The sequence below is a fragment of the Sminthopsis crassicaudata genome, chromosome 3, assembly GCF_048593235.1.
Source record: "Sminthopsis crassicaudata isolate SCR6 chromosome 3, ASM4859323v1, whole genome shotgun sequence".
NCBI lineage: Eukaryota > Metazoa > Chordata > Mammalia > Dasyuromorphia > Dasyuridae > Sminthopsis > Sminthopsis crassicaudata.
Genome location: NC_133619.1, coordinates 511,284,986 through 511,309,086, shown reverse-complemented (window position 1 = coordinate 511,309,086; position 24,101 = coordinate 511,284,986). Strand labels below are relative to the sequence as shown.

Below are 24,101 nucleotides of genomic sequence, written 5' to 3'. Positions count from 1 at the left end.
TTCACATATGCATGCATTTGTGTACGGACATGTGTACATATGTGTGTTTGTACATCTATTACAGGTTATATTTAAGAATACTAAGGTATATATATAAGAATGGCACCATATACTTGTAGAGTACTTGATACCACACTATGAAGTAATGTGGCAGAGATTATTCTTTCTGAAGGTGAAGACTGGCTCTAAGTTACCTAGCTGATAAGCAGTACAGTCAGGACTCAAACCTTAGTCTTCTGATTCCTGTACAGTGAATAATATAGACACTGGACAGTGAGTGATGGCAGCATAAGTATCTACATTCAAATACCAATTCTCTTAAGAAGTGTTCCTGAGATTTTAGATGAGTCATTTCTTCTTAGTTTCATTATGGGTGAAATAAACCATTTGGAACAAATGATTTCTAAAGTCTCTTCTAACATTAAATGATACCTAAGAATACCTGCAATATCCACATTAAAGAGTTGTGGGAATAACCCCAAACCTAGGCTCTTTCCACTAATATCACATTGCTTCCACAGTATGTTCAAATCAAAACCTGCAGTCCATTTAACTAAAATCTACAAGACTTCAAAATCAGTAACAGTACTTCCCTTAAAGAATCAGAATTTTTTTAAAAAAAACCAACATAACAAACCTTTCCTTTGAAAGGTTCATCATTAACTGGAATAACAGGAAGAGAAGTGCATTTTCCATTTTAATTCAGTCTTCCCTGCCAGAGTTTTATGATTTAAATTCACATAGTTGCCCTTTGTTAGGGCAAAGGTTTCCAAAATGGGAGCCCCTTCCAGGGGTACAGAGGCACATGATCAGCCAACTGGAGATTGAGAAGATAGGTTTGAGTACCATTTTCCCACAAATGTGGTGTGGCTTGTATCCAGGACAACCATACTTCTGTACTTCCCAGCTCCTCCCATTTCCTAGCCATGCAAACTTCCAACTTATCCCTAGCTGCTCTGACACTGGCTCTTCAGGAAAGCTATAATATAAACTCCATCTGGGCACATCCCTGACCCTCCTCCCTGCTCCCCTTCCTTGCCCCCCCCCCCCATCACCTCATGGCTTTAGCAGGCAGTATTCAGCTGGCTCTGTGCTCGGGGCAAAGGCAGACCCCTCTCCTCTTCATTTTAAATGATGATGAGTTGTGCAGGATGAATAGGCCAAAAAGAGTTGTAATATACACCAAAAGATCTCATACTATCTTTCTCCTAAAATGTATCCTTTTTCCAAACTTCCCTATTAACTAAGAATACCCCATCCTTCCTGTCACAATGGCAGTGACAGTTCACATAAATTTTGTAATGTACATTAATTTATGTTTATGCTTATAATGTAAATAAATGTGCTTATATTTGGGTACAGACTCAAAAATTTCTAAGGGATGCATGAGTAAAAACTTGGAAGCAACTGATGCAGAGCTCTAAACCAAAGCACCATGTAGGCAAACTTTATGAGCATGATAGATTCTCCAGGATTAAAGCAAAGACTAAACAAAACTAGTGACAATAATACCGTGTTTCCCCGATAATAAGACCTATCCTGAAAATAAGACACCCACATACTCTTTAATATTCCGCTAAAATAAGCCCTCCCCCGAAAATAAGCCCTATCGAACTTACTATGAAAACGGTCATCATGGTGATCCCCTGCGCTATATGCTGCGTAGCGGTACCTTCAGTAAGCAGCGCCGCCCTCCCCTCCCGGGTGAAACGCACGTCGCGCTCCGAGCTGCATCCAATCAGAGCTGCAGCAGTGAGCGCGTCATCCTCTTCTTCCCTGGTGATTTGCTTGCTGGCGCTACTGAGAGCAGCGCCGCGGAGTAGAGCTGAGACAGGACCATCTAAAAACTCGGTAAGTTCAGTAAGCGATGGAGAATAAAATAAGCACTCAGGGGGCATGATGGAGGCTAAAAGGGGCATGATGGAGGCTAAAATGGGCATGATGGAGGATAAAAGGGGCATGATGGAGGCTAAAATGGGCATGATGGAGGATAAAAGGGGCATGATGGAGGATAAAATAAGCCCTCCCCTGAAAATAAGCCCTCTGGTGTTTTTTAGTCCCAAAAAAATAATAAGACAGTGTCTTATTATCGGGGAAACACGGTAGCATGTAAGCTCAGTTGTCCTTTTTGTTTCTAACAAGATTTATCAGGGTACCCAGCATAGAGGGTCTCTCTTCTTTCTATGGCAAATTTTGGTCCTTGAGTAAATTTATGATTTACCGATTATAATTGCTGAACTATGTATGGAGGAAGATGGTCAAATGAGTTAATGGTGGGATGATTTGTGAATATAGGCCTTTTAAGTGACAAAGGAATTTTTTTTAAACAAAATCAGACAACATTAAGGGAAGAAACAAATATACATATGCATGCTCAAAGATACAAGTAAAAACCGAAAAAAATAGATTCAAAGAATAGTTATAAATGCATGTGATAAAAAAAGAAACCATAGAATCTCTGAATAGGAATGGATCTTAATATTTGTCTAATCCAATCCAGCTCCAAAGAGGAATCACTTCTACAATATCCTTGGTAATTGGTTATCCAGCCTCCACTTGAAAACACCCAGTGATAATAAACAAGTGAATTTATTCAGCTTTTTAGACAGTTCTATGAGTGGGAACTTTTCCTATTTATCAAGCCAAAATCTGCCTTTTTACAACCTTTAGTCATTGCTCCAAACAAAACAAATCTCATTAGCCATATTATCCCCTACTAAGCTATTTCTTCTCTAGGTTAACCATATCATATGAAGCCCTCAAATAATATAATTTGCAGCCCTATTCATCAGCTCTCTCTTCCTTCAAAATATTACATGATATATTTCCTGATTCCCCCAAACTGCTAGAGCCTTCTTTCCCAAACAACCTTGTATTTATTTTCTTTGTATTTATTCCATATTTACTTATGTCCATGTTTTCCCTTCCCTACCATTAGAATTTAAGCTACTTGCAAATAGGGACTGTTTGTTTCATTTTGTCTACATAATACAGTTTTTGGAACATAATAAATGTTTAATACATGCTTGTTGGTTGAATGATCACACTGGTTGCTTGAAATATGCTCAAGTTTATTGATTTCCTTCCTGAAATATGGCAGCCCAAACTGAATAGTTTGACCTGGGAGAGGTCAGGGGACATTCTGGGCACTAAGTTTCTAGTAATTTCACTTAAGATTGCATTAGCAAGAAGGTCCACTTGTGATGTAATGGCTCTGTATATTAGTTTAGAAAAGATATATAAACTACAAAGATACACAATCTTTGTTCAACCATAGTATTTTCACTTTTTTTTTGCTGTTGTTTGCTTCTTTTTGTTTTCTTTCTCATTTTTTGATGATTTTCTTGTGCAGCATGATATATAAATATGTACGAAGAATTGTACATGTTTAACATATATTGGATTACTTGCTGTCTAAGAGGAAATGGGGGAAAAGAGGGAGAAAAATTTGTAACACAAGGTTTTGCAAGGGTGAATGTTGAAAACTATTTACATATATTTTGAAAATAAAAAGCTATGATTAGTATTATTATTATTATTTTCCTGAGGCTGGGGTTAAGTGACTTGCCCAGCGTCACACAGCTAGGAAGTGTTAAGTGTCTGAGACAGATTTGAACTCGGGTCCTCCTGAATTCAGGGCTGGTGCTCCATCTACTGCGCCCTAAAAGCTATTATTTTTTGGAAAAAAAGAGTCATAAAAAAGGATAATGAGTAGAAGTATAACATAACCACATTGTGCCTAAGAAATAATATTTTGGCAGCTGTACAACGGCTAGAATGGAAAGAAGAAAAGGAAGAAAGGCAGAAAGACCATTAAGCGATTACTGCAACAATTCAGATAAGTTAAAAAGGCAGGATAGTATAAGGAAAAGAAAGGTTTTGTAACAGTAAAAATACCAACAAATTCTAAGAGTCAAATCCCACATCCTAACACTAGCATGTCACCTCAGCTGAGCCTGTTTCCCATTCTATAAAACAGAAATAATAATCTTTAACTCACAAGGCGGGTGGCCTTAACCAGAGGCCCAAAGACCCATCCCCAAAATAAACTTAAATGGGGAAAAAATTATATTTTTATATTTATTAGCTTATAGTGGAAATTTACTATTTTCTCCAATTATTTTTTTAAAAAAATTATACTCTGAAAGAAGTCCATGGGCTTGAGGTTTGCCAAAGGGTTCCGTGCATAAAAACGGTGCGGGAGCCCCTGACCCAGTCCCCGGATGTCACATGAGCCGGGCGGACAAGGGACCCCTCCACCCTCAGTCTGACATCGGGTCGTACGTGAGATCAGCAGGACACGTGCAGAAGCGCCAGACAGGACTGTCCGTCGCAAAGGCTGCTGGGGAAAGTCTCCGCTTCGCCCTCGCGCTCCCAGTCGCGGGTGTTCGCCCCATTCCCGGCTTCGGGCCCGCCCCCCTCCCGCCTATCCCTGGCAGTCCCAAGAGTGCCGTCATTACCTTCCCCAGGGCACCGCTCATTCTTCCTGGTTGGGGTCCTCCGCACTCTTATGACCCCCAAGACCTCAGCAGCCACAGAAACCGGAAGCGCACTCAGCCGGCAGGAATTAAACCTAGTCCGTCACGATAACGTGGTCCCGCGGCCGCACAACTTTAGTTCCGGGAAGACATCTACGTCCTTTCAATCCGGGCTTTTCCGGCCTTTGCAGCTAGGGGCGGACACGCGCCTAACTGCCTCGCCCTTCTTTCAGACCCGAGGCATTACCTTTTTATCCGAGCTTTGTACTGTTGTCGGCCCGAGGAGAATATGTACTCCCTCTTGTGTGGTAAACAGAGGGTGCATTTTTAATAAGTACTTAGTTTGATTAGAAAAAGGAAAGAAGAGACTATGAGAAAACCAGACCTAAAATGCAAGTACGCCGAGGGGAGCGGCCAAAACGTCGCCTGCAGGAAGGGGAGCGAGGTAGACTGAGAGTGAGAAGGTGGGCTAGTCTGTGGAGGACTTTAAACGCCAAACTAACGGGACCCAGTGGTACCGATTCTGGGGAAATGGTCTCTAAGCATTTATTAAGCATCTGCTACAGCCAAGCTACGACGGGATACAGAGATATAAGCAGGTCCCTGCTCCCAAGGGGCTACCGTTCTATGGGAGGAAGCCTCAGTCACATACACCAAACAGAACAAACCCGGCCATCGCTGGGCGGAGGAGTCGCTGGTAGTTGGGGCAGATTAGAAAGTCCTCATGGAGGAGGTGGCTGCTTAGCTGAGCTTTGAAAATGAAGCTAGTGAAGGAGGAGGGGGATCCTGAAGAAGGGTCTTGTTTGTCCGTCGTTTTTGAAGAGCACCAGTCTCCAGAGCAAGAAGACGAAATGGGTTGTGAAATGGGTTTAGTCAGACTGAGTTGCACAAAGTCATCAGTCTCCCTCTTTCCTGAGTCATTTAAGTCCAGTGACAAAAGTTAAGATGACTGGCAGTGTCCAGAGAGGCAGTGGATGACCCTGGGGTCTGAGTCTGCTCAGGCGCTAAGCATTCCCCATCGCCTGCTCCAGTGGCTCCATGACTGCGGGAACAAACTGTTTTCATCTGCCCATGCTCAAACCAATAGCTTTGCGGTCTGTCAGTTACCCTCCACCTGGCTAATTAAGTCTTTCCACTAAGAAATTTTTAACTGCATACCCTTTGACCCAGCAGTGTCTCTACTGGGCCTGTGTGCCAAAAAGATCATCAAAAAAGGAAAAGGATGTGCAAAAACTTTTTCAGCATCCTTTTTTGTAGTGCCAAGGAACTGAAAAGTGAGCGGATCCCCCAACAGCTGGAAAATGGCTGAATAAAGTATGGTATCTGAATGCAATGCAATATGATTGCTCTGTAAGAAATGATGAGCAGGCTGGTTTTAGAAAAGCCTGGAAAGATTTATAAGAACTGATGCTGAGTAAAGTGAGCAGAGAACCAAGAGACATTGTACACAGTAATAGCAAAGTTACGTGATAATCAAAAGCCATTTGTACTGGAAATAGAACGGTGGATCAGAGGAATAGATTAGCTATACATGACACAATAATCAAGACCTATAACAATCTAGTATTTGATAACCTTCAAACTCCAGCTTCTGGAATAAGAACACACTATTTGACAAAAATTGCAGGGAAAACTGGAAAATAATATGCCAGAGACTCAGCAGAGACCTACATCTCACATCCCACAACAAAATAAAGTTAAAATGGGTACATGAATTGGGCATAAAGGATGATACCATAAACAAATTTAAAAAGCAAGGGATAATTTACTTATCAGATTTTTGAGAATGGGGGGAATTTATGATTAAAGAAAAACTAGGGAACATTATGAAAGGCAAAATGGACAACTTTGTTTATATTAAATTAAAATGTTTTTGCACAAACAAAACCAACAGAAACAAGATTAAAAGGAAAGTAAAAAATGGGGTGGGGGGAAACTTTACAGCCAGTGTTTCTATTAAAGGTCTTATCTCTAAAATATGTAAAGAATGGTGTCAAATTTAGAAGAATACAAATAATTCCCTAATTGATACATGGTCAAAGAATGTGAATAGACAATTTTCAGCTGATGAAATTAAAATCATCTATAGCCATATGAAAAAATGCTTTAAAGCACTATTGATTAAAGGAATGCAAATTAAAACAACTCTGAGGCATCACTTTATACCTCTCAGATTGGCTAAGATGACAGGAAAAGATAATGATAAATGTTGGTGGGGATATGGATTGTTGGTGGAGTTGTGACATTCTGGAGAGCAATCTGGAACTATGCCCAAAGGGGTATAAAACTGTGCATACCCTTTTATCCAGCAGTGCCACTACTCTGTTTCCCAAGGAAATCATAAAGAAGGGAAAAGGACCCATATGTGCAAAAATGTTTGTAGCATCTCTTTTTTTGTGGTAGCAAAGAATTAGAAAAGGAATGGATGTCCATCAATTGGGGAATATCTGATTAAATTGTAGTATATGAACATAATGGAATATTATTGTTCTATAAAAAATAATGAACTGATTTTAGAAAGGCCTGGAAAGATTTACATGAACTAATACTGAATGAAACAAGCAGAACCAGGAATACATTGTACACAATAATAGCAAGAAAGTGCAATGGTCAATCATGAAAGACTTGGTTTTTCTCAGTGGTTCAGTGATCTGAAGCAATACCAATAGACTTTGGACAGAAAATGCTTTCTACCTCCAGAAAAAAGCACTGGAGATTGAATATAAATCAAATGCTATGTTCACTTCTTTTTTCTGTTTGTTTTATTTCCCTCTCCCATAGTTTTCCCTTTTGCTCTGATTTCTCTTTCTCAACATGATTCACAAAGCAATGTGTATTAAATTTTTTTAATTTATTAAAAATTAAGTAATCAATTGTGATGGACTTGGCTCTTTGCAACAATGTAGTGATTCAAAGCAATTTCAATAGATTTGGGATGGAAAATACCAATCATATCCAGAAAGAGAACTATGAAGACTGAATGAGGATCAAAGCATAGTATTTTCACCTGTTTCTTGTGGTTTTGTTTTGTTTTGTTTTTGTTTTTGTTTTTGTTTTTTTTTTACTTTTTGGTCTGATTTTTCTTGTACAATGTGACAAATATGTAAATATGTTAAAAGGATTGCACATATTTAACCCATATCAGATTGCTTGCTGTCTTGAGGAGAGCAAGTAAGGGAGGGAGGAAGGAAAATTTATAACACAAAGTTTTACAAAAATGTATGTTGAAAACTATCTTTACATGTATTTGGAAAAATAAAATACTATTAAAATTTTTTTAAAAGAAAGAAAATTTTTACCAGGGCATGGCCATTGTGTATGCTACTGATACTTTTTTTTTTAATTTAGAAAAATATTTTTTGGAAACTGAGTGGATGTCCATCAGTTGGAGAATGGCTGAATAAGTTATGGTATATGAATGTTGCAGAATATTATTGTCTATAAGAAATGATCAGCAGAATGATTTCAGAGAGGTCTGGAGAGACTTACAGGAATTGATGCTAAGTGAAGTAAACAGAACCAGGAGATCATTGTATACAGCAACAAGATTATATGGTGACAATTCTGATGGACATGGCTCTTTTCAACAATGAGATGATTCAGCCAGTTCCAATGATCTTATAATGAAAAGAGCCATCTATAGCCAAAGAGAGAACTGTGAGAACTGAATACAAATCACAACATAGCATTTTCACTTTTTTTGTTGTTGTTTGGTTGCATTTAATTTTCTTTCTCCTTTTTTTTCCTTTTTGATTTGATTTTTCTTGTGGAGCAAGATGATTATATATGCATGCATATACTATACTTAACATATATTTTACCATGTTTAACATATATTGTATTACTTGCTATCTAGGGGACGGGGGGGGGGGGAAATTGGAGCACAAGGTTTTGCAAGGGTTAATGTTGAAAAATTATCCATGCATATCTTTTGAAAATTAAAAAGCTTTAATAAAATAAATAAATTAATTAAGATTGTTTCTAACTACATATAAATTTTTTAACATTCGTTTTTAAAATTTTAAAATTCCAAATTCTCTCCTTTATTCACCTTCCCCCTAATTGGTAAGCAATTTGATATAGACTATACATGTGCAATCATGCAAAACATATTTTCATATAGGTAATATTGTGAAATATTAAAAAAAAACAAGAAAAATAAGTGAAAAACAGTATGCTTCCATCTGTATTCATATTCCATCATTTTCTTTTTTCTTTTTCTAGAGATTTTCTCAGCATGAGTCCTTTAGACTTGTCTTATATGTATTATTGAAAATAACTAAATCATTCAGTTGATCATCATATAATATTGCTGTTATTGTGATAACAGTTCTCCTGGTTCTGCTCATTTCACTTTGCATCAGTTCATATGTCTTTCTAGGTGTTTCTGAAACCTGTCTGTCCATTATTTCTTATAACACAATAGTATTTCATCAAAATCATACACAACAGATTGTTCAGCCATTCTCCAATTGATTATGGACATCCCCTCAATTTCTAATTTTTTTGCCACCATAGAAAGAGCTACTATAAATATTTTTTTGCACAAATAGGTACTTTCCTCATTTTTAAAAATCTCTTTGAGAGATAGAACTAGTAGGATATTGCTGTATAAAAGGATATTCAGAGTTTTATAGCTTTAAAGTGTTCCTTAGCATGAAAACTCCCGAAGATTGATTGTTTTGCTGCTAAGTTGGCTATATTATATTATCCTAGGCACAGGAGCATAGGATCAGAGGGTCTAGAACTTAGAAAATGGGGGGGGCAACCTGAAAAGATCTTTAGACCACTGACCTCTAAAGCTGGAATTTGTCTCTTGTACTTAGGTATATCTGCTAATTCTGTAATCTCTGTTCTAAGGTACCTTCCAGTTTTGAGACTGGGTAATTCCATGGGAGGACAGAGTTGGTAATAAGCATGGGCCTGTAGCATGGGGGTCCTGAGCAGTAGATGCATTTGCTTCACTCACTCACTAGGGGGCACTCCCTCCTCCACCACTCTGGCCATCCAGCAATCCTATCTGACACTAAGGAAAGGCTGCCAGGTACAAGGGACTGGGATATTGTGCAACTACCCTGATCCGTACCCAAGCCTGAAGTTTGGATTGGGCTGAGCAGAAAGGGGGTGTAAGGGAAAGGGGGGAGTTTGGCCTCTAGAGAGAATTGAGGCTTCCTTTTCTCATTAAATCCTCACCCTAGCACCCTAAGGATAAATGTATCTGAAACGTGGATTATGGCTCCTGAAAACAGGAAAATAAAAAAATAATCACTTTACAGAATGGTTCAGGGATTAGACAGGCATTTTATTCCTACATACAAAAGAAATGCTAAACATAATAGACACAACGTGCATTAAAAAAAAAAATTTTAAATAGAATTCCATGACAACTTAAAATCATTGTTAAAAATTTACTGGGATATAAATACTTAAATCTCATCAAAACATAAAGAACTTTACATTGTTGCTGCTTAGACATTTTATCTCCTACTTTGCTAAATAATTCTTGTTTTGCTACCTCTATAACAGCCAGGCTTGGGGCTCTCCTCTTGCTGGTGGCTATTCTTACTGACATAGAAACTTCCCCTGCTTTTGGCCAGCTCCAACCTGATGTAATCCAAACCTATGAATCTCTTGCACTTACAACTTCACCTACAAATCGAGGTGGCGACAGGTTGTAATGAAGAAATGTTGCCCTTGCTATCCCCTCCATTCATGGAGAATGAAGAAACAAAATGCATTAAAATAAATCCAATGCGGCCAAAATTAGAAGAAAAGCTAGAGAAGGAAGATTTTACAGCAATTTTCTCTGATAAAGGCCTAATTTCTCAAATATTTAAGGAACTGCGCCAAATTAATAAAACTAAGAGCCATTTTCCAATTGATACTCAAAATGATGAGGTTTAGATTTAGGGAACCAAAATGAGATTAGGGTTTCTGGTGGTCAGGGAGTTAAATGATAACATCTAGTGGCAGGTTTGGGGTTCAGGGAACCAAATGGAGAGGTTTGGCTCCCCTGCACCCCCTTAGGATTTGGTGCAAGAGTAGGGAGTTTTGGGGAAACCATTGTGGAGGTTCTCTGTAAAGGAATTTACAGACCCAAAAACCTAGATTGATAAAGAGGTTTATTACAGGGATTGGGAAGTAAGGTTTAGAAATCCTGACAGAGAGGCATAAAGTCTGGTTAGGGAAATAGGTGAGGGTAAAGAGAGGGTGGCACTGCATGGCATAGCTGGCATGTTTGTAACCTCTACAAAGAGAGGGTTTTCGTTTGGCTCTTTTATATTGAGTGTCTTAGTGGGGGCTGGGACAGCGATCGGGTCAGACTCGAGGGGGCTGGGACAGCCCAAGTTGGCTTAGATCCAGTGAGGGCTGGGACAAGCCCGGATCTCCTATTGGAATTCAAAGGGATGCTTTTTGACCAGGATTTGTAATTGAATCAGAGGCTCTGGCATCCTGAGAAGACAACTTGTCTGAGGAGGATATGCCTCAGCCAGGAGGAGCTGAAAATCTGAAAGGAATCACAGATCAACAGGGAATATAGTTTCTTAAAGGGATAGGAACAGGCATTTTTCAGAACAAGAAATCAAAGTCATATTAAAAATGTTCTAAACCACTGATAGAGAAGTGGAAATTAAAACAATACTGGGATACCTGTCAGATCACATCTATAAGACTGGCTAATGACAGAAAAACAATTACAAATGCTGGAGGAGATGTTGAAAAAATAGGTACACTAATTCACTGTTGGTGGTATAGTGAATCAATCCAACCATTCTGGAGAACTTTTAGAACTATGCCAAAGTGATATAAAACTGCATTTATATCTAGCAATACCACTACTAGGTCTGTATTCCAAAGAGATTTAAAAAGAAAAAGGACCCATATGTAGAAAAAATATTTATGGCAACTTTTTTTGTGGTGGCAAAGAATTGGAAGTTGAGAGGATGCCCACCAATTGAGGAATGGTTTAACTAGTTGTGGTATATGATTGTAATAGAATACTATTGAGCTATAAGAACTAAGAAGGGGGATGGTGTCTGAAAAATCTTGAAAAGACTTGTGTGAACTGATATAAAATAAAGTCAGGAAAAGCAAGAAAACATTGTACATAGTGACAGCAATATTTTGATGATCAACTGTCAAAGACTGATTAATACAATGATTCAAAACAGTTTCAAAATGAAAAATGCTATTCAGGTCCAGAGAGAGAATTGTTGAATTCTGAGTATTTACTGAAGCATTTTCCTTTACCTTATTTTCTTTTTTTTTTTTTTTTGGTGTGTGTGTGGGGGAAAGGGGGGACAATTGGGGTTAAGTGACTTGCCCAAGTTTACACAACTACTAAGTGTTGCATCTAAGCCCAGATTTGGACTCAGATTCTCCTGACTTCTGAGCTGGTACTCCATCTACTGCACCATTTAGCTATCCCCTCTTCTTCTAGTACTTGTTTTGCAACATGACTAATATGTTAATATGTTTTGCATGACTTTATATATAGTGAATATATTTCTTGCCCTCTCAGTGGGTCATAGCAGGGTTGGAGGAAATAAATTTGGAATTCAAATGTTTAAAATGAATTTCTAAAAATATAATTGGGAAGTATTTAAGAAAATAAATACAGTAGGAAAAAAAAAACAAGAAAAGACAAGAGCACATTACATGTTACATAGGCGGTGAGACAATGCGAAAGACCAAGCTGGAAGCTGGCCCTTCTTTTAAAAGGTCCCAATGAATTACCAGCTTCTCTAGCTTAGAAGCCAATATAGATCTGTCATTTCAAAGAACCCACATCCTTTATTACTAAGTCACCATCTGGCCAGATACTGCCATGTAGTTCATCTCCCAGATGGCCAACTATTGACTTGCCTTGTCCATGGAGTCCAGGAAAGTGGCCTGGGAGCTTTAGGCACATGCTCCCTAGGATGGTTCCTATAAGCCAATTCATGTAGGTTAAGTTCGTTAAATTTAAATAACAGGACAACTTTAACTTAACCACTTGCTCAAGACAAGAAGTATTTTAGGATTGGTGACTTCCATCAGGGTTGGGTCAGCAGTCTTGTACTCTATGAAATCTTCCCTTGTGATGACTACGTTAGCACCCTGGATACCTTAGAATCAGCCTGAGTCAGTATAAGCAAAAGTGCTTAGTCTTTATTCTTGGTCTTTAGTAGTAGAAATGAAGGGAATGGTCACGTACGATCTCTGTGTCCTCACCTCTTCATCTCCTGCCCAGAAGTGATCCTGGCTAGTCTTACTCCACCCCCTAGTCCTTCCTCCATTTCTCTGTATACACCAAACGATTGGGCCAGCAAAGGATAGTGGGAAGTGTTAGGATGCTTACAGATGTTATGGGTCAGAACTTGAGACAAGGTAATATGCTTAGTTCACACCTTTAAAAGGAGTTCAAACCTTTAAAGGAGCTCGATCATTGGCTCTTTAAGGAGCTCCCACAAGCCCAGGGAGTACCCATAAGCCCATTCTCTGGGAGGATATAAAAGCCCACTCTCTAAGAGTCAGGAGGGAGTCTAGGGGAGAACTTCAGGAAAGCTTGAGGAGATTCAGAGCCAGGATTCAGTGGATTCACAAGTACAGGAGATTCACAAATCTAAAGGAAAGGCCTGCTCATGGACTTCCAAGAGATTTACATCTAGGATTGACTTCTGGGAAACCCACAATCCCACACTCTTGGAGGCAGAGTCTGATTCATTCCCATGTCTACCTTTGTGTGGCTGGAGGCTTTGGATTCAGAGGGAGCTGGAGACTAAAGATTCAGGATTTTGAAGGACATAATAGAGGATCTAGACTCTAAACTCCTGGCTGCATTTTGGGATTACTGAACTGAAAGGAAGGCTGCCTCCAGAAGCTCCCCAAGAAACCTGCCCCCAAGAGAATGATCGAGATTTAGAGAGAACAGAACATTACATTAAAGGTGTAAACTCCTTTAAAGGCTTGAACTCCTTTTAAAGGTGTGAACTAAGCACATTACCTTGTCGAAAGTTCTGGCCCATAACATCTGTAAGAATCCTAACAGGGAAGGGCCATTTTCCAAGCATATTCTTATAGAGTATTGTCCAATCGGTAATTAGCCTTAAGTGCTCGATTGTCTCACCTCAGTGCATTAACTCAAGAGTTTCAGCCCTTTACACTCCCCCCCCACCCCCCCCACCCCCGCTTTCTTTTATTTTAGAACACAGGTGGTCACACCATCCCTGACTTCTCAGGATAGGAGGTGAAAGCACTAAAAAGGAGATAATCATGGCCTCCATGACTTCTCAGTTAGGGAGATGAAAAGCATCAAAGGGAAGTGGGGATTACTGGTGGGTTTCTGGGCTGAAGGGTCTTACTAGAAACAGGTATGCACAAACCCATCAGCATGGGGGGTATTACACAAGCACACAGCAATAAAGCACAGGTTATTAGTGATGACTCTCCACACAGCCAGGGCAGGATCTATGTGGTGTAACAAACATGAATTGCACATGCAAGTAGTGATATAACAAACAATATAAATCAACATGGTGTTGTAAAAGATTTCCAGAAGTCCTAGAAGGAGGGTATGTAAACAACAGTCACACATACGCCTTCTTCAGCAACCAATCTATTGTCCATTACTTCACATGTCAGGGAATCCAATGATTCCCCACAAGTTTTTGAAGACCTGCAAGAGTCTTTTTATGTGTTAGGGAGTCCAATGATTCCTGCAGATTTTGAAGTCCTGCAACAGTTTTATAATTTCTCAGAAAATCCAATGATTACTGAGGGTTTTCAAGTTCTAAAACAATCTTATCATGTCTCAGAGAATTCAATAATTCCTGAAGGTTTTGAAGTCCAACAATTTTTGATGTCCATGAGTCAAACGCCATAACTGCCAGGCTCTTTCAGTGGTGGGCACAGTCAGCAACGGAACCACCCAGTGTTTCTTGGGTCTTCTTCTTTGTTTCAAGGGTCTGCTCCATCTCTCTCCAATGGTTAAGGTGAATATGGGTCACTGGCACCCATTTGATTCCTTCTCCATCTGTGGAGATACAAGCAAACTCTCTCCCCCAAGCAGTTAACCTATCTGGTTCCTTCCATTCACCACTTTCTGGGTCTCTCTACATGACCTGGCTATTATCTAAAGATAGTGGAGCTGCTTGCACTGGACACTGCCCTTCTGGTGGGCTATAAAACCTGTCTGCCACAGCCAGTGCATCTTTGTCAAAGATCAAGAAGTTAATAGTAAAAAGAGCTAAATTTAGAAGTTCTCTAGGGTTACCTGTGGCTCCCCCTTTCTTTTGTTTTTGGAAGAGCGTCTTAATGTCTCTGTTTGCCCTCTCTACTATTGCCTGTCCTTGAGGATTAAAAGGTATGCCAGTGGTATGTAAAATCTTATACTGTGCACAAAAGTATGCAAAATGTTTAGAAGTATATGCAGGTCCATTGTCTGTATTTATTTCTTGTGGTACACCCATAATTGCAAATGCTTGTATAAGGAATTCAGTGACTTGGGCTCTCTCTTTTGCTGCTGGTATTGCAAAAGTGAATCCTGAAAAAGTGTCTACCACAATATGGATAAAAGACAGATAACCAAAAGATTTATAATGGGTCACAACCATTTGCCAAATTTCATTGGGTCTCAAACCACAAGGGTTCCTTCACTGGAGGGAGTGTAGGAGCATGGAAAGGAAGGCAAGCTGAATAGGCTTTTACTATGCTCCTAGCTTCCTCTTGTTAATCCAAATTGTAAACATAAAGCTTGAGCAGCTTGATGATATTTAAAATGAGTTTCTTGGGATTCTTGAAATAAAAGAGTATTGGCCAACATAGTCAGAAGGCTATCTGCCTTTGAATTACCATCAAAAATAGGACCTGGAATTCCACTATGAGAGTGGACATGAAAGATAAAATTTTACCTGGATGCTTTCTCACTTGCTCTTGAAGTTCCTTAAAGAAATGATATATATTAGAGGCTACAAATTTTATTTGGGCTGTGGCAATTCTTTGTACCACACCTACTGAATAGGCCGAATCAGATATTATATTTATATCTCCTGGATAATTAGTAGAACTAGAATGATTGGATATAATTCATTCTGCTACTCTCTTTATAGTTAAATCACGAGAGTACACAGCGCAAATATTATGTTTGGATGCATCTGTAAAGATAGTTGGTCCTTTAAGAGAAACTTTAGAAACCTTTTCTTCAAGAATCCATCACCCCCTTGGGGAATCAGGTCTACTGCTGTCATTGTTGGGAATCCTAAATATATCAAACTTATTTTTACAAAGGTATATATAGATATATATATATATATACATTCCTTTATTTATTAAATGATCACCAGATTGATGTTAATGTAGTGAAATATTTGTAGGCTGATTTCAGAACCGAAACAAGATATCGTGAAAATTAAAGCTTAATAAATGTTTACCATAAAAAAAAAAAAAAAAAAAAAAGGATCCATCACCAATTATGTAATAGTCTGGTTACCTTTAATGGAGACCCATGTGTAAATTTTGGAGCCATGACTAATAAAATTTGCCACTCTGGGATGGTTTCACAGCAAACATTAATTTGTGCATTAGTATAAAAGATGTGTATCTTGTCAGGTCTCATTCTAGATAATTGTATTGCTTGATTAATGGCCTTTAATAAAATCTTAGCCACAAGCACTGGGTAAGGAGTAAGACTTTGTTCTGGTTGTGCTGGGAGGTTCACCCACTCTATCACACTGTCTCCTTATTGAAGGATTGCTGTGGGTGCCTCTTGTGTAGCAAAAACTGGTATTTCCAAGGGTTTTTAGTGACTCTATCAACCACATTGGATAAAGCCAGTTCAACTTCTCTCAAAATCTCTTGAGCTTTTTTTGTGCTGAGTTTAAAGCACTATCTCCCCTTTACATGTCATATAATGGTTGCAATTGATAGGTAGTCAAGCCTAACACTGGACACATCCATTGGGTATCTCCTATCAATTTCTTTAAGTCATTTAAGGTGTTTAGCTCCTTTGTTCTTAAGGAAAGGTTTTGTACTGTAAACACCTTAGGGTATACTTTATATCCTAAATATTGAAAAGAAGCATGTCTTTTAATTTTTTCTGGAGCTATGTGCAATTTGTAGTTCCTTAGTGTTTCCATTGTTTTTTGTAGACATGCTTCTAACGTTTGTCCCTCAGGTGCACATCTCAATATATCATATCAATATATCATCCATGTAATGTAATAACATTACTTTTGCAAATGCTTTTCTTACTGGAGTAAGAGCAGCAGCAACATCCATTTGACACATGGTAGGGCTGTTTTTCATTCCCTATGGCAAACTGTCCATTCATTTCTTTTATAAGGCTTTTAGAGTATTATCCAATTGGTAATTAGCCTCAAGTGCTCGGATTGTCCAAACTCAGTGCATTAACCCAAGAGTTTCACCTCTTTACATTTCCTGATCTCCCTTTCTGCCTCCGCACTCCAGACCACCAGCCCTGAACTCAAGAGAACCTGAGTTCAAATCTGGCTTTAGACACGTAATCTCATCTCAGCTACTGCTGTCTTCCTCAGATAATCATGCATTACATTTTTGCACATTTTCCTAGAAGAATGTAAGTTCCTTAAAAGAAGAGTCTTTTTCATTATTGTCTTTATCTACAGAGCCGTAGAATTATAGAAATTTAATAAATTAAAAATTGAATTGATGTTCATTATAGAGCAAAGAAAGTTGTGTTGTATCTTCCTTCCATGGCAAGGAAATTATACAGGGGCTACTGTCTGAATTTATAAGCCTTTACTAGACTCTCTCCAACTGCTTCAAACAAAAGCCATCAGGATTCACAGCGTTTACCAAGATGCTACACAACCAATTCGGAGAGTTGAAGGAAGGATCAAAACAAGACCAGAATCAAATCCTGGATCTGCCTGTTTTAACTGTATGACCTTATGCAAATCACTTTTCAGTTTCCTCATTTATCAAATGATGATAGTAATTTTCCTAGAATATTTTTACTGAGAACATTTCTCCTTTGCCCATAACTAATCTATCCATCCTTACTAGTGTGCCATTGTATCCCTCCTATAATTAGATTTAATGTTCCCTAAGTGTAGGGAGTGTTGAATCCGATCTCTAGCCCAGTATCTTTCATATCCTTTCCATTCTCTCCATGACTGTTGGTTAGTTGTTTTTCAGCTGTGTCCGACTCCTTGTGATTTCATTTGGGATTTTCTTGACAAATCTACTAGAGTGTTTTGCTATTTCTTCCTGTAGCTCATTTTTACAGAAGAGGAAACTGAGGCTTAACTTAAAGTTAAATGCTTTGTCCAGGTTCACATAGCTGGTAAGTATCTGAAGCCAGATTTGAACTCAAGAAGATGAATTTTCCTGACTTCAGGCCCAGCACTTTATTTACTGTGCCACTGAGTTGCTCATCTTCTCCATTATTACTGCTACAATCTTAATTAAGATAAATATGAAAAAACTACAGACATATTTGTCTACCTATATATATATATATATATATATATATATATATATATATATATTTATGTTATTAAGCTTAGGGAAATCACTCTCTGGAATGATTTTTGTTGTACTCTGAAATCTCTCAAAAACAATCCCTTTGGCAAAGTCCATAGTTGTTACAAGGTCCAAAGTCCACTCCAATATGTATTTTGAGCTTTTTTTTTTTTCTCTCCCTTAGCTATGGATCTTTAGGGAATTGCAACAACATCTGATCAGTTTGCTGATTTTGCTTGGAGTGAAAGATGATAATGATATTAATTCATGATACCATACAGACATCAGAAGTGGACACAAATAGGACACTTTTTTTTAACCACCTAGTTCAATTCAAAATACATTTAAAAAAACCACAATATATTCACGACAGAAGTTCAATTTCATATGTGTGTATATAAATGCATATAAAATATATATATATATATATTTCCCTGTCATTTTTCCCTGTATATTTGTATTTGCTAATGATTATTAAGTTCATAATTGATGGAATGGGCTTTAGTCCTTGTCTTGTACCCTGCCCAGCAACAATGGAAACTTTGCCTAACAATAAAGGCTTTTTTGAGGAAACTAGGGCAAATATGACTGATCTTGCTTACCAAGATCATTGAAATATGTAGTATGACACAAGCTCCATGAACTTGATTGGGTGAGCAAACGCATCCTGTTTGTCTGTTCCTTGCAGTTAACTGACCAGATAAGAACCAGATAATAGCTCATGACACCTAACCCAGAAATTTTCTAAAAATATGAGATCCTTTGTTTAGCTTGCTTTTGGTCCCTGAAGGACTAAGTCTGCCTCGCTGTTAGCAATAAAATCTGCCTTGGTTAAGAACTGACTTGTTCCCTAAAATTCTGTTTTTGAGACCTCAACTGATCCTTAGAGATGCTCATCTGTAACGCGCTGTTGTCTCCAGAAGCTGCCAATTGCTCTCTGGGAGGAGATCTGCTGTGTCAACTCAAATCTCTCAGACAGATTCTTCTTCCGGTAGAGAACCGTTGTCTCCAGACAGTTGCCGTTAACTCTGGTCCAGAGTAGTGACTTCCCTCTTTTATCCTCCCAGAGAATGGGCATAGATAATGCAAGGGCTTCTAGGAAAAATTACTTCAACCAATGAACTTGCTCCTCCTAAGCATGAAAGCTCTTCCCCAGAAACTCACAAGTAAAACTCCCAGTCATGGCCAGAACTAGAGAATTGTCAAGTACCGACTTAGCACTTAGTAAGAACCTAATATCTCATTATCTCATTAGCACTTAGTAAGAACCTAACACTCATCAATAATAAAAGAAAAAGAAAAAAAATGCCCTGGATGATAAAATAGGAAACTTAGAGCACATAGTTCTGGTTTTTCTACTAACTTTAGCTGTGTGACCTGGTCAAATCACTTTAAAAGAGGCAAAGACAGAAAGAGACATAGAGAAAGACAGAGTGAGCATTTATCAAATACTTACTACGTGACAGGCACTGTGCTAACTGGAGATACAAATGAAAGCAAAAAAAGAGTCCTTACCCTGAAAGGCCATATATAGCAGGGAGCATGGGGATAGGGGTGAGCTGTGACATGGACTGCCTGCCTCATGCCTTATAGACTTCAGTATTGAATTCAACCCCATTTTTACAAATCAGGAAACTGAGGCTTAAAACAGGGGAAGTGAATTGCTCATGAACATAAAACTGATCAGGGAAATTTTTTTCAAGCTTAAAACTCCGTTTTTCTGACTCCTCCATGAAGGTTCTTCCCACAGCATCAGGTTGCTCCTTCTACACCACAATTTAAATGAAGTAGGACTAAATGACATCTAAGTTGCCTTTTAATTCTTACACTCTATATTCTGGGATCCTTTTTGTAATATTCTGTGTCCTAGTACCCAGCTCTCTGTTCTATTCTAATCAGTAACACTCTGGGCTGTCACAAATCCAGGGGGTTGTGAATCATTGATTATTCCAGGACAACTGAGCAGTCATCATCCTCAGATCACATGACAAGGGGCCAAAAGAGACTCAGACACATAGATGTCCAAAGGTGGCCTTCTTTCTATGGAAAAATTCTAATTTCCCCCAGTGCTTTATCTTCTGGCTATAGCTGTGTTTAGTCCTAAGGCTGGACCTTCATGTAAGGAAAAAAAAATGAGGGACAAAGAGGAGCAGAATAGTATGGCAGAGGAAATGGGGGCTTGGAATCCAGAGAGGTGGATTGTTACAAATTTTATTGCTGTCAGCTTAGGCAAGACCCTTAACATCCTGACTCCTCCATTTCTCCAAAATGAGATGGTTGGGTTTGATGGTTTTTAAGGCCTGTAATAGCCTTTGCTGCTCTAACAAAGAGGGAGTACAGTAAAGTAGAAATAGTGCTGCATTTAGTCTGGAGATCAGAGGCCAGACCTTTGCCTGACAAATAGAGATTCATAAGTTTCTCAATGTGTGGCCTGGAGTAAATCACTGAAGTCACTCAAGAGCCTCAGTTTTATCATCTCTAAACAGAGGACAACTGGGGAGAGAAAGGCAGTTTGCCAAAATCAGGAAGACCGGCCTCTGGCATGCATCAGCTGCGTGTGAATGGACAAACCATTTACTTCTCAGTGATCCAGGCCATCTTTTAGGATTGAAAATTGCAGAGAAGGCAGCAACCAGTTTGATTAAGGGGCTTTCCTCCTCTGGGGGTCTTACATCAGGAATAACACTACCTCATGACTGTTGTATATAAATGGGAACTGTTATACTATTCTAAGATCCCTGCCAGCTCTGTTATGCTACGTTCTAAGCTCCTTTCCAGCTCTGAAAGTCCATGTCCTAAAGTTTCCCCAGTTCTAGGATCCTCCAGGGTTCTATGTTCTAAGATTCCTCTCAGTGCTAACATTCTGTGTTCTATAGACCCTCTAAACTTTAACAGTGTCTTCTAAGGTTCTGACTAGTTGTGATATTTTATGTTCTAAAGTTCCTTCTTGCTCTTTCATTTCATGTCCTACTTCTCTCAATTCCAGCATCCTCCTGTGTTCTCCATTCTAAGGCCCTGCCTGGCTGTGATATTATTCTCAGGCCCCTATCTGCTGTTATATTCGGTGGTCTAGGGTCCCTCCCAGCTCTTACGTCATGTTCTAGGTCTCTTCCCAGGTCTAGCACCCTCCTGTGACCTGGGGTCCGTCCCAGCTCTTACATGCCACGTTCTAGGTCTCTTTCCAGGTCTAGCACCCTCCTGTGACCTGGGGTCCGTCCCAGCTCTTACATGTCATGTTCTAGGTCTCCCCACTTCCAGCCTTTTCCCACATTCTAAGGTCCCTCCCAGCGGTGACATTCTCTGCTTCCCTTTCCGGAGAGCCCGGAGCACTGATCTCCCTTCTGCCCCGCCCATCACTTGGCCAACGCAGAAGTGGCCGGGCAGCCCCAGTGCAAGGCTGGGCCGGGACGCGCGAGGCCCACCACAGCTCCAGACGTGCTCAGTACTTCCAGCGGAGCGGAGGACGAGGAGCAGAGCGAGCCCGCACCGGGCGCGGGCGGGGGGGTGGGGACGGAGCCACGCAGGAGACTGCCTTTGGCCTCCGCCCCGGAAACGCTGACGGGGCCACTCTGCGGGTAGAGTCCAGGCCGGCTGGTTGGGATAGGAGCGGATGACGTGGCACCGCACCGCACAGCTCAACCTGGCGCAGCGCCTTTCTCCCTTAGCATTCCCGGCGCCACGCCCCCTCTCTCTTCTGATTGGTCCACACGCCGGTCCTAGGTATCTCCCTCTCTCGTGAGTTTAAGGAACCTCTCCTCTCGCCTCAGCCCCGGGGAGCCGCCATATTGTGTGTGGCGTGGGAACGGGGCGGTGCTAAGCAAGGGGCCGGGCTAACAGCCAGCCTACTTCTGAGCTAAGGAGCCGGAGGAGCCCACGGGATGGAGTGCTCAAATGGGAATGTTTCTTTATGTCTCTGAGACTGTTCCTGGGTTTGTGGTTGGGGCTGCATTTCCGCAGCGTTTTAAGATTTACACAACACCTTCCACCTCACAGCCCCAGAGGGAGATGGGGCGAGGATTACGGGGAAGTGGAGCCTGACCCAGTCGGACAACCAACCTTTATTAAGGGTCTCGCACTTTAACTGGGGAAACAAGTCATTACACATTAGCATGGAGGAGAATCGGGAAAAACTATACCTGGGATTTTACTTCCGTTTCTTTGAAAAGATAGTAGTGAGTCAGGTGGAGAAGACGAGGAGGAAGAGGAACAGTCAGGGAAAACGTCCTGAGCTGGAAAATTGAGTCTTTCTTGTGCGGAACCACAAGGACGGAGGCACTGGGATTAAGGCTCAAGGAAAGGCCAGGGAGAAGGGGTTTTGGAAGAGTGGAATGTGGTTTTGAATGCCAGATTATATTTCGTTTCAGAATTACTAGGGAACCTCTGGAATTTACTGAGTACCAGTCAGACCTGTACTTCGGGAATATGGAGCTGAGTGGGACGGAGAGACTAAGGGAAACCATCGCGGTAGATGAGGGTACTTGAGGAACTGTACCAGGGTGCTGGTGGTTTCTAAGGAGAGGTGGGGGGGAGGGGTGAAGGAGAAGTTGTAAACATGAAATCCAGAGGCTTCAGTGCAGCAGCTTGGATAATGTGCGAGGAGCAACGGATGGCGTTACATTGTAAATTTCGTCAAGGATGGTGGTATCCTCGTCAGTAATAAGGACATTTGGAAAGGTGAAGGGTGTGGGAGGAGAGTAGTTCAGTTTTGGACATGTATTAAAGATTGCGATGTCCAATAATGAATTAGTCTGTAGAAAGGGGTAAAGGCTAGATAAGTAGATTTGAGAATCATAAGCATGGAGAAAATAACTTAATCCGTGGGAAATGATATCACCAAGTTAAATAGTGTAAAGAAAGAAGAAAAGAGGGCGAGAAACACAGCGCTGGGGAACACCCTTGATTAATTAATAGGCATGACCCAAATGAAGATCCAGTAAAAGAGATGGAGGAGTAGCCAAAAGGGAGAGTCGTGTCCTGAAAACTTTGAGAGTATGTAGAAGAGGGTTTATTGACAGTGTCAGAGGCTGCAAAAGAGGTCAAGAAGATATGAGAATTGAGAGAGACATTCAATTTGGCAGTAAAAAGGTCTTGGTAGCTTTAGAGAGAGCAGTTTCAGCCGAATGAAGTCAGAAAAAAATTAAAGGGAAGGAAGTGGGAGCTCATTTTGTAGAAGGACTCCTCAAGAAGTTGAGTCACAAAAAGGGAAGAGTGATATTGGAGGTTAGCTAGCTGTGATAGATGGATCGGGAAGATTTTTGAGAATGGGCAAGTCATGGGCATGTTTGCAAGCAGGGAAGCAGCCAGTAGACAAGGAGGAATTAAAAATAAGTGAGAGGGAGAAGATGGCAGAATAAAGGCAAGAATTCATTGAGATCTCCCAGATTCCTCTTCAAATTACTTTAAGATAACACATCAAATTGAATTCTGGATTGGTGCAGCCAAAAAATTTGAGGTGAAACAAGTTTCCAGCCCAAGACAAGTTGTCAGGAAAGGTCTATCCCAACCAGGGTAGAGTGCCGTGCTCACTGCAGGCTTTGCAGGTTGCTTCTCAGTTCATGGATTGTAACAAGGTTGGACAACTGGTCAGAAAGAGATTTCAGAGGACTTTTACCGGTGTTGGGTTCAGGGCCCTGTTGTATTACTGAGACACAATCCTGGATGACAGTTAAAAGCCAAGAAAAGTAGCTACTACGGAGTAGAGGTCCTGGTAACAGTTCTAGGCCAGAGAAGAATGCTTGTAGTCATTCCTAAGGGAATGGGTTTGGGGGTTATAAAGCAGGGGAAGAAGTAGAATAGTGACAGATTGTGATCACATAAATGAAATAAGGAGTCATTGATGGAACCAAAATTCAAACCCTTCCTTAGGTCAAGATGTTGTCAACATGTTTACCTTCAGCATTTGCCTGCAGAAGTAGAAGGATCATGAATAAATCCCTCTTGTATAGTACTTTAAAATATTTTACTTAGAACAAGATCTATAGAATGTGGTAGAATAAGCTTAGATAGCATCCAGAAGCAGAAGACCTTTGTTCAAATCTCACCCTTTCCTTTCAATTCCCAAATTTGAAGCAAATGTTTAATGTTTCTGAGCTTCTGTTTTCTTATCTGCAAAATGTGTTGTTGGACTAGGTCAAATTAAAG

General features: G+C 40.0%; 1 protein-coding gene across 2 annotated transcripts in view; it reads right to left on the bottom strand.

Annotated features, from left to right (window-relative positions):
• MRPL48 (mitochondrial ribosomal protein L48) overlaps nt 1-4,612 on the bottom strand; it is a 66,678-nt gene extending 62,066 nt beyond the window's left edge. The window contains exon 1 of one of the 2 annotated variants that reach the window (XM_074304034.1): nt 4,461-4,612. In XM_074304034.1, coding sequence (XP_074160135.1) covers nt 4,461-4,481 — 21 coding nt within the window. In that variant the 5' untranslated portion in view covers nt 4,482-4,612. The remainder of the gene's footprint in view (nt 1-4,460) is intronic. The other variant, XM_074304036.1, reaches the window with a different exon arrangement.
• Nucleotides 4,613-24,101: the final 19,489 nt, after the last annotated feature.